The sequence below is a fragment of the Sugiyamaella lignohabitans genome, chromosome D, assembly GCF_001640025.1.
Source record: "Sugiyamaella lignohabitans strain CBS 10342 chromosome D, complete sequence".
Taxonomy (NCBI): domain Eukaryota; kingdom Fungi; phylum Ascomycota; class Dipodascomycetes; order Dipodascales; family Trichomonascaceae; genus Sugiyamaella; species Sugiyamaella lignohabitans.
In genome coordinates, this window is record NC_031673.1 from 1,007,967 (window position 1) to 1,021,611 (window position 13,645).

General features: G+C 48.9%; 2 protein-coding genes across 2 annotated transcripts; both read right to left on the reverse strand.

Moving 5' to 3' along the window:
- Positions 1–2,697: 2,697 nt before the first annotated feature.
- Positions 2,698–4,056, reverse strand: AWJ20_4942 (uncharacterized protein; the record flags this gene model as incomplete). Its single annotated transcript, XM_018882049.1, has 1 exon — positions 2,698–4,056. One exon carries the CDS (start codon positions 4,054–4,056, stop codon positions 2,698–2,700), a length of 1,359 nt encoding a protein of 452 aa, XP_018736466.1.
- Positions 4,057–8,296: 4,240 nt separating this feature from the next.
- Positions 8,297–11,131, reverse strand: STE11 (mitogen-activated protein kinase kinase kinase STE11; the record flags this gene model as incomplete). The annotated part of the gene is made up of 1 exon (XM_018882050.1): positions 8,297–11,131. One exon carries the CDS (start codon positions 11,129–11,131, stop codon positions 8,297–8,299), a length of 2,835 nt encoding a protein of 944 aa, XP_018736467.1.
- Positions 11,132–13,645: the final 2,514 nt, after the last annotated feature.

The window sequence follows — 13,645 nt, forward strand, 5'->3', positions numbered from 1 at the left end:
GGTTTTGGACAAACGGTAATGGCGGGCTGCTGCTTAAATTTTCGGCTCCCAATAATTTTAATAATTTAGTAAACTAAACGTATATAACTGCTGTTCACAGTTCACTGCTAACTACAACCTATAAACATTCACTCTAAATCCTGATGTAATGATGTAATAAGATTAATCCGGTACAAGTCCGGCACGTATCAAACCTTGAATCCGTCACGTTTTAAGTCCCATCTCGTTTACCAGTGATACTTGGCTGCTGTATACGCCAAGCTTTCTAGCAGCTTCGAAAAGACTTCCAACTCGGATGGCGGTTCGGCTGAGCTGCCGTCTGTCGCAATCTTCAGCGTTAGGCGGCGGCGTATAGGCACCAGGTTGTGCGGGCGAGTCCAGCTGACGTGACAATCAACAATAATTAGGTCTGCATGTATAATTGTTTTGCATTGCTTTTTAAGACTTTAATGGTACTTTGAAGCTGAAACGAAGCCGACTGTATAAACCCCTATGGCTCATGGTGGCAAGGGCAGTGAGTGTCTTTAGTCACCGGGCTTCCTGATTAAGTTCGTAAAACTGTGTATCAAAATACAAACCCTGGCTCGTTTTTCTCTTGGCATTAGACCCCCTGGGGTGTAACAATTTCAAGCCGGGACTAGCCGCCAGACTGTATCGGATGGGGGGTGGTCAATGGGCTAGCCAAATCAATCACCTCGAGGCTCATTATAGGGCCTGCTCGGGCTGCTAGTTTGCAGCTGCGAAGTACATGTCACAGGCTACCCACAGCTACTTACAGGCCATCCGGGCCACATACAGGCTGCTGCTCACAGGCGGTTCACAGGCTGCTCATGGGCAATAAACCAGACCCTCGCAGGTTGCAGCCTGCTTGCAGGCTTCTCTGTAGCCTGAAAACCAGAGACACCAGTTACCCCTCACCCACTGCCGTAATCCACACACCTGAATGGCCCATTTCACTCCCCCCTTTTTTTTCTCACTTTGCTAAGATCAGCACCTACCCCTCTTCAATGCTGCTGTTCCTTGCTCTTCTAATCCACTCCCACCTGCCGGACAAAGTAGCGATTGGCAACTTTGAACTGAAGAGGGGCGGTCCTGTCAAACATGAAACTTTACTTTCTGTGTTTAACGCTCCCCCTCATGCTGCAGCAGAGCTTGAGGAGCAGGCCTTTTTCCGGTGCCCATGCCCTTATAAGCGGGCGATCAAACAGGTTTTGCCGAAAATACTATTAATAGGTTAGAAAGAGGTGCATCACCAATCAAGGCGCCAACACCCACTTGCACCGCAGAGCTAATCACTGTTCAACACATTGCAGCACCACCACCAACAGACCCTCATGCGCTAGTCCCAGATCGAAGATATTCATAAACCCTCCTACCCAAACTGGATAAGCTGATCCCAGCTGGCTATCCTCTATTTTTCCTATTACAGCTATAACAAAACTCTGTTAGGAAATATTTCCCACATATTGCGGGGGGCATATGCACCACATTGTGGTAGCAGCTACTAGCTTCCCGAATAGGCACCCTCAACAGCACCATGACCGCGATTGGTAGGAAACAAACTAGCACGACCCTGACCGCTCTGGCCTGACCGACGGCTCTTCACCACCCATCCCGACCAGCCAACTGACTATGCTGGCTGGTTGAATAAAGTTCGAAATGGAGTGATACCCTCGACGGATGGTGCTATTGGAATTCGCAAGACTGGAATTCGCCTTTCAAATCCAGCCCCTCTAACCGCTCATCCACCCCTCTCTCCTGTGAACGCTCTACAGACGAGCGAGCTCCTCCCACGACGCTACCAGCGTCTCCTCACCCGGCCAAGATCATCTCTAACCGCCGGCCCACTAGCGGACCATGCTATGTAATGCCATGCCATGCCATGTGCCATGCTCCGCGAGCGGACTGGGCCAACGGCGCGGGGCCCACCCGGCGGGGGTCGGTCCTGCCTCCGGCGGCTGGGGCTCCGCCCCAGACCCTGGTTGCTCCTGCTTCGCAGGAGACTGGGACCGTGGACGGAACGACTCGAGCGTAGCGAGAGGAGCAGCCAGGGTCTGGGGCGGAGCCCCAGCCGCCGGAGGCATGCCTAGTTCCCAGAACGACCCGTTTCGTTAAAAGTTAAAAGGAGATAAACAGGGGCTTTACAGGGAGGTCTGCGTCTAAAAAGGCAGTAAGTAAACACTTCGGAAGGAGTCCGATGTGTGCTGTTCAGGCACAGAGAGGGGTCTTTGCGTCTGGTCGGTGAGTGATAGCTGGCCGACCGGTGGATCTTGATTATCCCCGCCCATCCCACGCAATCGATCGAGATCCTGGCGCCGATCGAGTTTGACCTCGGATTAACACTCCTGCACACCACCCCCACCTTTGTTGATTCATGGCCGTTCTGGTCGGCGTGCTCGCGGGGGTCGGGGTCTGCCTCCGGCGGCTGGGGCTCCGCCCCAGACCCTGGCTGCTCCTCTCGCTACGCTCGAGTCGGTCCGTCGGCTGTCCCGGGTATCTTCTGCGAAGCAGGAGCTACGGGGGGTCTGGGGCAGAGCCCCAGCCGCCGGAGGCCGTCATGGACGGGAAGTAACTCCTGCGAAGCGGGAGCCACAGGGTCTGGGGCAGAGCCCCAGCCGCCGGAGGCAGAGAGGGTGATTAATTATTTTAGTATTATTAAATATAGCAAATGAATAAACAGAACAGACCAAGAGGGGATTACTCTGCGAGGTTGTGGGTGTTGTACTGGCCGTCGTACTGGGGGTGGTTCTCGACGTCGGAAACCTCGTTGTTGGATGCAGTGAGCTTGACCTCGTCGTTCTCGTATTGGTGGTTGGGAAGAGGCTCGTCGGCACGTCTCTTGCGGGCCATATCAGGAATGTAGAAGCGGAGGTCGACTCTGCTGAGGAGCAGGATCAGGTTCACAATAACCTCAAAAGCACCGTACCAGATGTAGAACACGTAGTTGTGGAAAACCCAGGCGTTGAGATGACTGCCAGGAGTACCGCCGCCACGGGGCTTGACAGTGAAAACAGCAGCAACTCGGAAAGCAACGTTCATAGTAAGAATGAGTGAAAGACTAACAACGACAATGACAGCGGTGCGAATACTGGGACCGGAAGTGTGATCAGGAGAGTGCGAGTTGGTGAGTCCAGAAGCAGGAGCCTCGCGAGAGGGAATGACTCGAATAGCCTTTTCCAAACGGTCACCTTTCAAAATAGGAATTTGAGATCCTCTTCTAGGGAAGTAGAAAAGACCGGTGCTCTCGATCCAGGTAGGTTGAATAGTAGGAGGCAAGAAATCCTTGGCTTGCATCTTGGGCATACGCCATAGTCTGTGATCAATAGAACCAGGCTTGAAGGTGTATGCCAAAGTGACGAGAGCAAGACCGGCCAAAGCGTACAAAAGATTAAGAATGGCAGCGGCCTTGACAACCTTTTGATATCTGGCCCAGTTTTCAGGACTAAGGAAGTAAAGATAAGGAATGGCCTGGCCGACAATAGCCATAGCAACAACACCGCAAATCAAAAGATAAATGACGGAAATAATAGCATTGAACCACGAAGCAGCACCGGTTTCAGGATGTCTCCATGTAAAGATACGGTGACCCAAAATCATACACAGAACATTCATATACAAAACAGACACCTGAGAAAACACTACTGAAACGATACCAGTATTGATGCGGAGCACGTCCTTGGCCCAGCTAATACGGCATGCAAATCCAATGACTCGGAAAACACAATAAATAAATAAACCAAATGAGATCCAAAATCTATGGCCACGGGAGTAGTCTTTGAGGAAAATATAAAGATGAGCAGCACCAAGAATGGCGAAAATTGCCAAGAAAATGGCCGATGGTGCAATATCGGTACTATTGGGGTAGTCACCAAAAAGACCTTGTAATTCACCGATAACTTGGTCAATAATCACAGGACCAAGACCTTCAGCACCTCCAGCAGCTGCAAACATGGTATTTGCACCAGCAATGACCCCTGAAAGACCAGTACCAGGAGCTGCTCCCGGAGGAGTCAGCAAAGCGATAATGCTGAAATCTGATGCCCCAGTAGTAGCCATCTTTTAGCAGTTTTCAATGTGAGAAAATAAATCCAACCAGTGTGTTTAATTTCTTGTTTCTTGTAAAATCCAAAATGAAAATATTGCAAACTTGTCGATTTCAGCCACTGATAATTTAGATCGATCACCTACTACTCGAGATTAGCAGATAAAGCTGAAAAGCAGATAAATATGAGAAACAGATAAAACTGAAAAGCTGATAAAACTAAACTCCTAATTAATTAGTCGAAGAAAAGAATTCCAGAGTCGAATCGTCGAACTATGCCTAACAAATACGTGGTGGAATATTTTTTATATATAAGATGCTATCACCGCGTAACAACTATAATCGATGAAACAGCAGCAACTTTTTTTTCTCAAATCTCACACATCCAGGATCAAGCGCTATATAAATAGTGATGGCGCATAATAAAGCAAATAAAAATAAACCACTGGAACACAGTATGCAGGCAGGATACCGACAAAAATTTAAGATCGTCGGCCGGATTTTTTTGTACTCTAGACAGAAAACAAACTCCTATTAAGAAATATAGTCAGCAAAGTATCAATCCACATACAGAACTACCGGATCGTATAGTGCTGAAATGCCAAATAAGCCGAGTGATAATACATTGTTAATAGAATTTTGGCAATAAATTAATCCATTTTCAATAGAAGAATAACGCCTAGTGACGATATAAGGTGGGGTTAATCAAGATTAATGAGGGGTAACAAGGTCAAATATGGATGGGTTGCCCCGCACGAAAATGGTTGTTTTAGTTCAAGATTGGCATTTTTTTGATACCTTTGATACCAAAGATGACTTTATTTTGTTCCCTCGGCTTAGGTGGCCCTTTACGAACGGGCAAGCGATTAACGTTAACACAGTAATACAAGGCAGGAGCGTGACAAGCATAAACGCAGCTAATGTAACTAAAAGCAGCCAAAAGCCTAGGTTAAAGAGAAGTCACTTAGGTTTAGGTCTGCTGCCTTACTAAGTTGCCCCTATAAAACCTGCAGGGGTATATGCACTAGTCCTAATGCAATAAAAAGCAACTGAATAAGTGCAGGAATCCAAGGAATAAAAAGAAATTCACCATTGACAAATTTACTGAAAACAGAAAGAGTCCTGACCGGAAATCGGTTTTTGAATTACCACGAGAACAGAGGCTGACGAGGGAGGCGCTTCGGCTCCATACAGATGGATTGAGTTTATAATATGGCGGGGTACTTAGCGGGGTATCTGTATTTAGCGGGGGTACTGGCATCCCGACTGGTCCGTTTAGCTGTCAAGTCAAGCAGCAAGCAGGTGTTTCAAGGTTTATTGACTTAATGGGCTGTATCTGGGGCTGCCTCTGGAGGGTTTTTGTGGTCCCATAGAAGATATGTATTGCGTTTAACAGGAGCAGCATCTCACAGGAGCATCTTGCAGCGGCAGTGTCTGGCAGCAGCTCACAGCAGCAGCTAACAGCAGCTCACTCAGAGCTCTCACAGCAGCTCGCGACGCGCCTGTTCAAGCGAAACGGGCAGTGGATGTGAGACACTGGTCAAGCCGCCGTCTGCCGAATGGCATGAAACCAACATCGTACCACTCACTCACTCACTCAATCACGCACTCAGCACTCAGCACTCACTGACTATAAACGATAATAAATGATACGTTTGAAACGACAACAGAGGTTATTGCCCTGAACTCGAGATAGACTAGTCTCCAACAGAGTATAATTGCTACTCTCATGTATGACCCGCTATCCAGACTCTATAGACTCTATTGGACAGGAGGAGCTCCAAACAGCGGTATCCCAGAGCAGTTACAAAAGAGGTCCCCTCATACATTATCTTCACCCCTGTGAATTACAAGGCGTGATAGACCTTCCCGATGCTGCCGAAGTCCATTAAGTGACATATGGCACATCTCAATTTTAAGTTGAGCAGATAGAGTCATTTATTCAAGCATTGCATGACTACAAAAAGCTTGAAAAAAGTGTAAACTGTAACCTAGTAAGCTCGTAGTGGTGTACTGAGTTGTTCTCCGGATTGTAATTTCATTTTAACTCCAGTCCACCTGATCACTGTCTCGTGATTGGCAGCTACTAACCTAACCAAGCCACGAATCAGTCAAGCCAGTCAGTAGCACCAAGCCAACCAAGCCCGAGTACGGCCGACCAAGCTAGAATCAAGCCCAAATCAGTATGCCAGTAACATCAACCCAGGCAAGCAGCCATGCTAGGCCGTGTCATGCCATGCCATGCCATACTAAATTGAAGCCCAAACAGGTCTAAACAATCCCAACCTTGCCCCACCAAGCCCAATCTGAACCTGCACCCTATCTGGAGCCTAGCCAAACCTAGCAGCTTTCAATATCCAATGATGCGGTAATGACTCTAAATCCAGTCCCAGTCCAGTTTCAGAAGCTACCTCAGAAGCTGCCTTGAACTCAACCCCCAGAGCCAACGTTCGCCGGCCTGGATCCACACAAGCCCAGACCACAACCAAACCAAGCCAATCAAACTGTGACGAGCGGCAAACTGCTCCGGGTCAGTCGTGTTTACCCCCCCTGCAAAGACATGCCGCCTCACAATGTCAGGCAGCTGCTGCTGCTGCTCGGTTAAGTCTTATGCACATCGGACATGATGCAGGAAACTGCTAGTTCGGTAGAAGCTTTACGGCACTAAAAACTATACGGACAAGGCAAGACCCGCCTGACACCACTAACTTTATGAGCAACCATAGTTTGTTCCCTGCACACTGCACTGCCATAATATTTCTCTAATTGATGACTTTTTTCCAATATAGTCTTTTTGTCGTTTCGTTTGTCGTTTGTCGCTTATCAAAATTATCTTAGCAGTTCAGTACCCACAGTTCGCTAATGTAGCTAATGCACTTGCTAATGGGCTGAGCTGTGAACCCCTCGCTGTACCCCTGTACCTCAATCTACCCCTCCATCGTCCATCCATATCCCGATCCCCATCGATCGTCTTGCCGCATCGTTTCGGTAAGTCTCACTGTCTTAGTCCAGTGTGGTCCGCTAGCCCCACTATCAACCGAGGCTAAATGTGCTTAATGGCAGTGCAGCCAGCAAAGGTGGGGTATGCGTTTACTAGCGCCTACGCACTTGTCGGTGATCAAACGTCTTCTAGCCCCTCTCGGTTATGTGCGTTATCGTTCTTTCGTCACTCGGTTATCATCCGATACCGCACGATACCGCAACGGCGGTATGTTTCTACTCCGATCCAGCAGCTGGGTATTTATTGTTCGAGTAAATGGCTATCGCTGTATGTCGCTGGTTCGTCGACCAGAATCGTCTACGAGAATCGATCGTCTTGCTGCAGTTGGATAAATAGCATTTTTTGAACCAAGTTGATTTCTGACAACATGACTGTCGATTAACTGAATAACATGTCGCAAATGGTCTTTATCGCAGACCCGTCCTCTGTAACCAACTGCTAACAAACTCGTCGGTCAAGTCGATAATTTATAATTCTATAGCTCTTAATAATGTCGAACAATGTCGAATGGCGTATTATATTGTTGCTGTAAATTCTGTTTGCTGTCGAAACATCTTTTTTCGTGTATTCAAGTTGAAACTATCGACCTTAACGACTCTGTACACTTATACCAGACCATTCTCCATGTTGCGGATAATCCCCCCTCTGTGAACTCATAAAAAGTCGATATCAATCGCTCTGCTTCGAACCAGTCCAAATCAAGTACAAACCGGTACCAGCGGTGCGGTACCTGGCATATAAATACCGTGTGAAAAATAACAAATTTGCATTTCCGGAGCTATAGTTTATCCGACTCATATGCGTGCTTCTGGCGGAATTCTGCATGTGATGAGGCCCGCAGCCCATGTAATTATCCGCACATGCCAACAGACCTCGGCAACTAGCACACCCTGGCTTTCTCTTCGTCTCTCCTGAACGCGACAGTCGAAAACAAGCCCATATTTAGTCATTCCACGATCCATTTTTCTATAAATCAGCTGATATCTCTGTACTTAACCTCGCCTCAGGATTGCCACCCGGGCCGTTGTTGCACCGCTCTCCTGATCGTCTAACTTTATACTTCTCGGGGCTGTCCCGGACTGCCTCCGGCGGCTGGGGCTCTGCCCCAGACCCCGTAGCTCCTCTCGCTCCGCTCGAGTCGGTGCTAGGGGGGTCCGGTGAGTCAGTGGGAATCCCCCGGCCGCTCGCGAAGCGAGCACAACGGGTCTGGGCGGAGCCCAGCCGCCGGAGGCACAACTCCTGACCGTGAGTTTTCACACCCCAGGACCTAGCAGGTCTGACGCGAGCTGTCTCGCGAGTTTTGAGTTGTTCGTTTTGGCGTGCTTTTTGAGCTGGTCGCGGAGTTTGGCGTCGAGGACGGTGGCTCCGGTAGTTTCGACCACGATGTTGAGGACTCGGAGGACGTTGACGATGACGAGCGGGTCGGTGCTGAGGAGGCCTCCTCGGATGATGGAGTAGAATTTCGAAAGTGGCATGGATTTGCACAGGAGGGGGCTTAGACGGATCATGGACCCGAACGAGTTCATGAGGTCGCCGTAGCTGATGCCGTTGATGTTTGTTTTGAGTCCGTCGAGAAGGGTGTCGACTGCCGGTGGTGTGGCCAGTTTGTGCTGTATGTTGATATCGCCTCTGAGCCAGGCGCCAAGTGCGTCGTATATGTCTCGCTGCCAGTATGGGTCTGGCACGTAGGTCAGGAGAAGTTCTAGGCAGTTGTTCCGGTTGAGCTCTTCACGCGATAATTTTCCGGCGTGAGTCATGTCACATAGCATTTGTAGAGCGAGCTGTCGAACATTGTCTCGACTCTGGATACTGGTGTCTTGTAGTATATTCGTCAGAATAGGAACCAGTCCGAATTCGGCTGCTTTCTCCTGCCGACTTCCGTTTAATCGACAGATGTTGAATAATGCCGGGACTGCCTGATTCAGAACGTCCTTCTTGATGGCAGTCGATGCCTTGTCGGTCGCCTGTTGTAGTATAGTGACGAGCAGGCTGATAATACTGACTTCCTGGTTGGGTTCTAGATGCGATTGTTCTTGTGAAATGTTTTTAACGAATTTTAATATGCTCAGTTTGTCTTTCTGTTCTTGTACTTTATCGTATTTAGACAGAAGTTTTCTGCCGTAGTTGAGACCAATGTTGGCTCTTACGATGGAGTCTTGTGACATGCTAAGTAATAGGTTGAGAGTCAAGTCCACGAGGTCCTTGGATGCATTGTTAGGTCCTGGTATGCTGACGAGTGAGTTCATAACACCGTCCTCACATAGGTTTTTGTATATGCTTTTCCGTAAAACAGAGCTTGTAATAGTTTGTAAGATCTCTTTCAACATAGTCAGAGCAACTCTAACTAGAACTCGCTCTTTTTGGCAGTCTTCTTCGAGAAGTTCATACAGATATTTTAAACCACCACAGGCCATAAATGATTGCAACGACAGAAGACTGTCATTGCAGCACTGTTCAATAAGAGTGGCAGCTCCACTTCTAACTTGGAATATTTTTCTTCTTGACAGTAGTCTTATAACCACTTGCATGCCGCCGAGAAGCCAAAAGTCATCGAGTGCATTTGCATTGGCCTCGTCTTTGGCTATAACAAGCAGCAGATGAACTATATTCACTACCACTGTCTTGCTAGTGGAGTCTCTTAGAACTGTGTATGCAAGTGAGAGACCACTGGACTTGAAAAAAGTGGTTCTCGTCTCAGGAAAATTGCGAAGAATGTCTAGCAGTTCTTCAGTGGTGTTTTTCAAATCAGCCGAGTTAGACGCATTCTCCATAGTTGATATCACCTGTTCTAATCTTGTATGAGCCATTCGCAGTTCGGGATCTGCTTCCACGACATCCTCCGATTCGATTTTTAGAAACGGGTTATCAGTGTCGGCAGTAGTCGTACTCTCCATCGACACAGCAGCACTTGGAGGCGGTTCTTGAACAGAAGGTGGTGACTCTTTCGTCGACTGACCTCTAATATCAGGACTTTCTTTGATGAATGGTGATAATGCCATGGTATCAAAAGTACCGACGTCCTCAAAATCATTAGTATAGTCGTTTTCATTAGTCTCTGCATAGCCATGGATGTCAGAGGACCGACTTTTGCCGTTTGACTGACTAACTCTAGACTCGTCGGTCAGTGATATATCAGATAATTGCGACTCTAGCGAAACCTGCGACGTCTGTGACGTCTGGCGCTGCATCGGCTCTGATTCCAGTTTAAAATCGGGTTTAGGAGGCTGTCGGGAAGCAAACTTGCTGCTTAGAACCGCTTGAAGCCTGTCGGCATTTAAATCACCCTCTAAATCAGCAAACTCATCGTCGTCGTCATGCCAGTTTTCGGAAAATTGTTTAGCTAGGTTTTTCGCCAGTGGTGGATCTCCTTTCTGAACAAGCGATGTCCGCCTTTTGGCAGGTGAGACATTAAATAGCGAGTTACGAACTGGAGATTGCCTCTTACCACCTTCTGCTCGAGGTACTGGTGAGAATATATCATCACCAAGAGTAGTACTAGTCGCTCTCTTAGGTGAGTTGTGTATCTTAACAGTTTTGATAGCTTCTTCGTACTTAGTATTAGAGCTTGCCATAGAAGGAGAATGCTTTTTGAGCCAAGGATGCTTTTGCAGAGCCTTGGCAGAAACTCTTAAATTAGGATCTTTCTGAAAACATTCTAATAGAAAATCTTTTAGTTCGCTTGAAATGCCCTCGGGAAGAGGGATCTCTTTACTGACAATAGCATACATAGCACTCATAGGATCCAAGTGGTAATTTGGCGGTTTGCCAGTTAGTAGTTCGACTATCGTACAACCCAAACTCCAGATATCCGAGGCAGCGGTAGCGCCATTCACCTCAATTACCTCTGGAGCCATCCAGTACGGAGTTCCCACCACCGACTTATCTCGCGATAAAGTACCCACAACAGACTGAGTAGCGACGCCAAAGTCAGCCAGTTTGATCTTGCCCTCCTTATCCGTCAAAATATTAGCGCCCTTGATATCCCTATGAATAGTTCCCTGTTCGTGCAAGAACCGTAGTCCGTTGAGAACCTGTACGATATACCCAGCCAAGAGCGGTTCAGGGAAGTTTCCGAACGACAAACACATGTTCCTGAGCGACCCACTCTCACACAATCTGAACTTGTTAGCAATCTATCAGGGCTCACACTCGTACAATACGTACTCTAGAATAATATTGAGCGTCTCAGAATCTTTAATGAACCCATGATACTTGACGATATTAGGATGTCTGAGATTCTTCAACAGATCAATTTCCTGCATCAAATCCTCGATCTCGCGCTGCGACCGGCCTTCTAAAGCGACTCTCTTAACAGCCACCATCTCGCCCGTGATTTTATTGAATCCTTTATAAATAATCGCCGAAGCGCCTCTCCCAATTCTCTCACCAAGAACCTGATCTTTCCGTTAGTACCAATACCTCTCCCCCCCCCTCCCCCACAGCGAGGACCCACCACGCAACGACTCGAGCGAAGCGAGAGGAGCCACGGGGTCTGGGGCAGAGCCCCAGCCGCCGGAGGCCAGTCCGTCCCCTCACACACGTACGTAGTTATTGAGCACGACATCCGACTTGAGTCGCTGGCCGGGAGTGGCCGAGACGACGTGGTCCATGTGCAGTCTGGACTGTCTCTTCGGAGTCTGTGGAACTGGCGGGTATTGAACACTCATGGCCACCAGCAGTTCAGTCCATTCATAGATCAGAAAATGAGACGCGAGACCGAAATCTTGATCCGATGCACTTTTCATGCATGTTGTTTACATTTGCCGTTTGCAGAATATGCACCCTGAACGGCCCTGCCTCCGGCGGCTGGGGCTCCGCCCCAGACCCCGTGGCTCCTCTCGCTTCGCTCGAGTCGTTTCGTCGGGGGGACGGGGGATACTCCTGCGGAGCAGGAGCAACGGGGTCTGGGGCGGAGCCCCAGCCGCCGGAGGCTGTGTGGGTTGGTATATAAAATAAATTAGGGATCGCGAGGAGCTCGTCGACGGGATTTTTCAGTTTGGTCGGCCAGATTTTGTACGGAAGTCCATAGCTGGTTTTCTTTGAGCACGATTTTAGCGAGGTATTCGTGGAGAGCTTGGCCTGTTCGCACTGATAACTGCTCGAAAGTGTCGAGGACGGATGTGAGTCGCTGCTCGGCGGGTCCTAACTGGTCCAGAGTGGCTGCAAGGAACTTCCAATTGGGCCTTTCGCCATTGGCAATGCTGGATGTACCAGGTTTAGTGGAGTTCGGGTTTTGGCTGGGGTCGAGCAGATGCTCTTTTTCATGGATTTGAGTGACAGTTGTCGCCAGGTCTCGCAGCTCGCGTTCTCGTGCCAGGACTATCTGCTTCTTCTGTTCAACTGAGACGTCTTCTGGCCGTTCTGGTTCGATATCGAGTGGTGCGAGCAGATTCCACAGGTTCAGTCGGTCGATATTGGCCACTAAACCAGCCAGTTCGGCGTCCTGTGTTATTAGAGAGTCGGTTTCTCGCTGTAATTGCGCCAGTTCAGTGTACAGATCAGGTCGCGGGTCTGCATCATCCTCGGGGTTCTCCTCTCCCGTATCATCTTCCGTCTCAGTCTCTCTTCCAAGGACCTCCTTATCCGAGAGGAGCTGCTCGACACTGCTTATTCTAGAATCCAGGCTGTCGAGTGCCACTTTCGCACTTGCTACGGTAGCCGACATGGGGAGCCTGAGTTCGTCAAACCTGCAACTGCATCCGATATAAAAATAGGCCGTGCGTCCGTGCCCCAACTGCCTCCGGCGGCTGGGGCTCCGCCCCAGACCCCGTGGCTCCTCTCGCTCCGCTCGAGTCGTTCCGTAGGGAGTCCCAGCGAAACTCCTGCGAAGCAGGAGCAACCAGGGTCTGGGGCGGAGCCCCAGCCGCCGGAGGCAGGTCAGACCCTTACTACGGGGTGAGTTGTATATAACCTGCATATAACAAACCCATATGAACGCTGGTCTGAAAACATTGGGAAGTTGTCTGGTGTCCATTGTGTTACGAGTATAGGCTTCGCGTGGTTTGACAGAAGAGGGCCGGTGCCTGTATTGACCACTGGTCAGATGTTGCTGCTCTTAGGGCCAATTTGTCAGTGGTCCACGGATATGAGGTTTCTATTCTGGAAAATTAGGACAATACTTGAAGTCGCATCACTGAGGTATCATTAACTAGTTCCTGATTCCACAATCAGCGTCTCTTGTGTTTTGGAATCTTGCAAGTTTGAAATTCAGGGGGGTTTGTGGCTTGCCTGTTCGGTCTAGTATGCATGTGCGATTGTTATCGCACATGAAATATGCAGGGGTAGTTTTTCCTCGGTGCCAAGCTAGGAGAAATTATTTCTTCATAAAAACAAAAACGAAATGATTATAGGAGGGTCCGAATCAGGAGAACGCCAGTTGCTGACTGGCCTGGTGGGACTGGGATTTAAATTCTGAGAGGAGCAAGAACATCTGGCAAGCGTATTTGCTATCTCAGCAGCTAATTCAATGCCACTTTGGCCACCTGAGGACTTCAGCAAGCACTCAGTGACAGCGCCTCCGGCGGCAGGGGATGCGCCCCATATCCCGCTGCTCCTCTCGCTGCGCTCGAGTCGTTCTGAGCGAAACTCCTGCGAAGCAGGAG